The 4,257-nt window shown below is 47.1% G+C and overlaps 1 protein-coding gene across 1 annotated transcript in view; it reads left to right on the top strand.

The window, feature by feature from the left end:
- Positions 1-2,402: 2,402 nt before the first annotated feature.
- The window catches only part of LOC124463573 (potassium channel subfamily T member 1-like), an 18,706-nt gene continuing 16,851 nt past the window's right edge, over positions 2,403-4,257 (top strand). Inside the window, exons 1-2 of the mRNA XM_047015321.1 lie at positions 2,403-2,464; positions 2,648-2,686. Coding sequence (XP_046871277.1) covers positions 2,403-2,464; positions 2,648-2,686 — 101 coding nt within the window. The remainder of the gene's footprint in view (positions 2,465-2,647; positions 2,687-4,257) is intronic.

Genomic DNA, 4,257 nt, shown 5'->3' with positions numbered 1-4,257 from the left:
ACAGTACAGCAGGTGATGGTTACAGTAGAGGACAGTGCTAGCCTGTCTCAATTCGATGCCCGCCCCATCAGTTATCACTTCCTTATTTGATGGCGCTGGTCCGGAAACAATCCAGGCAGCATCTACTGTAGGCTATAAAAGGTGTTTACTTTTACAGACAGATGGCACGCTATCTAATACATACAGTGTCCATGACTAACCCTAACCATCCGAGCTAAGTGCTGCGGAGCAGAGAATGGAGCCACAATGCCTTGTAGGGTACTTTAGATGTATTGCTGCTTCCGAAAAGTTGGTTGAAGTGCTTCAAGCGTCCTTGCCAAACTGGTTCTTTATTGTAATTGGTTGGTAGCAGCCCTCGCTATAGTAAGACTCATCGAAGTGCAGTGAGGATAGGACACAACTTCAATCAAACTGCTGAACTCCAATGTTCTCTGCCGTCTGTGGAGGAATATCTTTTCTCTGAGAGCCTTCTCGTTATTCTTTTTGTGCCGTTCTTCCTGAAGTTTCTTAAGGAGGGATCACAAACGATGAAACTAACTTTGCACTGAAGTGTTAACATCACTATCATTTATTTATAGCACCCATGCTATCACAGAACAGATTTAGCTGCTTAGCTGCTCCTGTTTAACAAACTCTTTTCATGTGTTTTCTGGGGAGGGTTATGTAATGTTTGTCATCCTTAGCCTGCCCAGTGGGAGCAGCCAACCCAATTAAAAAAAGACTTTGATAGTTGAAAGTCGCTGAAAGCTGAAACAACTATCACTCAAGCAGAGGTGTGTGTGTTTCAGAGTGTTTGAGTATGTGTGCGTGCGTGTCACACACACAAACACACGCACACATACTCACTCACACACAAGCACACATACACACACAGACATGTGCACACACACACATAGTTGTCAATAGTATGCAAACGATAAAAGGGGTGCGTCTGTGCTGCTCTAAAGGAAATGATGACACAGTCTTAGTTGGAAGAACTCAGAAGGGGGGGGGGGATTTGTAGTTCTATACCCTGCCTACATAGAAAACTACAAGTTCCACAAGTCCTTGAAACTACTGCAGGGAATGTTATTCTAATAGGTCTTTGAGGACAAGTGACATGGTTGTCAGCTAATGTCAATAGCACACCTTTAAATGACGTTCAGAGTGGCCAGTGGCTGTTGTTTGGGGTGTCTTGGCACAGCCCGCATCTGCGCACAGACCTGGAGAGGGGTGAGAAGCAGTTTATTCCTGCATTGCATGATGATGAGATTATATGTGTATGGGGTTTGCCGGGATACTAGCTGCATGCATGCTAAAGGCTAACACTCCAACTCCATCTGCCCGTGGTGCTCCTGCGTCCAGAGACCTGTCTGTCCCCGTATGGCAGCTGAGGTAATGAACAAGAGGGGAGAACCCCTCTCTCGGAGTGTCCTGACGTGTTGCTAGTCACGAGTCATCGTCCTGAGACCTGGTAGTTCATTCATGTCCCCCTGTTGTGGACAAAGGTTTTTGGTGCGAGTAAACTTGCAACCGTACTGCCCTTGGTATTTATTTATTCCGTCCGGTTGAGAGGACATCCTGGGCTTTTTAAGGAAGTCACCTAGTGAGCGACCTCAGGAATCGCTGTGTATATCTAGTCAGTCAATAAAGTTATAGCTGCAATAATAGTCGAACAATAATAAGAAAACGATATTGTGACTTTTCCTAAAAATATGTTTCTTCCAGCTACATTCAAATAAATATTATTACTCAAATAAACATTTATAGGTCCTGGGTCTCTGGAGGATATAGGACTTCACAGGTCCAGGAGCAGGCATGAAATTCCACGAGATGACGGAGATGATGATGGATCACAGCCTACTCATCAGTCACCCAGACAAACAGCAGCTACGTAAATGTAGAACTGTGTGTCTGAAGGGGAGGGCTCTTAGAATGCTGTTCAGATCACCCAGACTGCAGTTGTACTCTGGATCCCCTCTGTTTGTTAGACCAGGGTTTCCCAAACATTTCCCTAAAATAATAGTGCCAGTGACTCGCGACCCCCGCATGGCTAAAATATGCTATTTTATAATTGTTTTAAAATGTTCCTTGATTTCTGTAAATTTTCTTGCCCCCCTCCCCCCCTTACTGTCTCGCAACCCCCTGGGGGGGGTTACTCTGGGAACCACTGTGTTAAACAACAAGACTAAAGCTTCATGTGATCCAGATCCACCGTTATCGCCAGAACCGTCAGGTCCTGTCGCTGTGTTTCCTTCACTGCTTCTTCTCATATCAGACCATGTACGCACGTAGTGCTGTTGTCATTCTCATGGCCCTTTCATCTCCGACATGACCGTCCTCCGCCACCAGTATCATCCACGTCTCCATGGCCTCCCTCCGACACGAAAACACTGAAGAAGAGAAAATCGTCATCGTAAGCGATGACGGCAGCCAACCTGACACAGCAGGGGTCTTCTCGGGTCTCCTGTGGTCTTCATGGAGAGTAATCCCCCTAATCCCTGTGCCTCTGCATCTGGTGTGGGTCTCTGTGTTCTTCCCCTCTTGTCCCTGAGTCTTGTGCATCTCTTTCTCTGCCTGTGGCTGTCTGTGATTTGGCGTCTGTGTGCGTGCGTGTCTCTCTGTCTCTGCTTGTCTTTGTGTGTGTGCGTGTGTGTGTGTGTGCCAGGTACCAGGAGGAGTACAGCATGGACTCCACCAACGCCCAGTAAGTCCCCGACCGCATTACGTCCGTCAGTAGACCGCCTCACTTCTCCTTCACCACTGGTTTCACACCCAGGATCAGATCATCGCACACATTATCTCAAGCAGAAGGCGAGAGAGAGACACAGATAGAGAGGGAGAGGCAGAGAGAGAGAGAGAGAGAGAGAGAGGGGGGGGGGGGAGAAAGAGAGAGAGAGAGAGAGAGAGAGAGAGAGAGAGAGAGAGAGAGAGTAAGGGAGAGAGCATGAGTTCCAAACAGTTAATATGCACGTCTGTGATGGATATTTATAGACATCTCCGCTGCCCTACAATGCATCAGACACACTTCTAAGGGCCATCTGAGGACTGTAATGTATGCTACTGCTCTTCATGTGTCCAAGTGTGGAAGGGAGCGAGCAGGAAATGCTAATAGAAGGAGGGAGGGGAGGAGAGAGCAGTGTTCTGCTCGTGTGCCTGGGAAGAAAGGCGCCAGAACCCAGAGGTGTCGCTGGGAAGAGGATGTTGTACAGAGGACAGATGGCCTGAGAGAATGCAGAGATTTTACATTTACATTTAGTCATTTAGCAGACACTCTTATCCAGAGCGACTTACAGTAAGTACAGGGACATTCTCCCCCGAGGCAAGTAGGGTGAAGTTCCTTGCCCAAGGACACAACATTATATTGGAGGGGGAATCGATCCGGCAACCTTCTGATTACTAGCCCGACTCCCTCACCGCTCAGCCATCTGACTCCCAGATGAACAAAGCCCTGAACACAGCCTGCTGGGAGCTCTCCACACACCGGCTGCCGCTTCGTGACCTATATCAACATCCATGTAACGTATAGCAGCCATTGCAATTAGGATTTGGTATAGAACAGAGCCATTAACACAGCTACTGTGATGTGTTTCCCATGAGCATTGGCAGAGATTCTGGTAGGATGACAGTTTTCGCCAGTGTCTCCAAGTCTGGGCATGGTTAGGGTTCATACTGCCCACCAGTCTGTCCTGGCCAGGCCAATTAGGTGCTCTGATTTGCAATGTGGGCCAATCCGGTGCGCTGTTTTGTAATGTGGACCAATCAGCTGCCACATTCCGAATTATCGGGCCCATACCCCCTGCTGCAGAACAGGTGGTCGATGTTCATGTGTGTGTCGGCAAGTGTGCGTGCTTGCGTTTGGTGGTGCGCGTGAGTTTTCATTATTATTCCCTGTTGTCAGCGAATCAAGTATTTATATCCAATACATATGTTTGCTGATGAGCGTGTTTTGCGCGTTCATCAACCTTAGTTTGACTTTGTTAGCCATATACTTGTCGTGGCCTCTCTGCTTTGATCATTTTTATTCTGTTCCAAACTGAGAGGGCTATGGTAAACGTAAGTTTATATTATTGTTATCTTTTAGCATGGTAATACCTCATCAAATGTAATCTGATCTTATTGAATTTCAGAAGGAAATTAAACAATAAATCAGGTCTTGTTTGTGTGTGCGTGCGTGCTGACAGCTGTATCAACTCAGTGTGTCTAATGGTCACGTATGTTTGCCCTCTTCTGTCTGACTACATATAGCATTATATTGTGTTGTCTCTCTCCCTCTCC

This window comes from Hypomesus transpacificus, unplaced genomic scaffold (genome assembly GCF_021917145.1).
Source record: "Hypomesus transpacificus isolate Combined female unplaced genomic scaffold, fHypTra1 scaffold_30, whole genome shotgun sequence".
NCBI classification, from domain to species: domain Eukaryota; kingdom Metazoa; phylum Chordata; class Actinopteri; order Osmeriformes; family Osmeridae; genus Hypomesus; species Hypomesus transpacificus.
The sequence above is the reverse complement of the archived record's forward strand: the minus strand, read 5'-3'. Positions and strand labels throughout refer to the sequence as shown.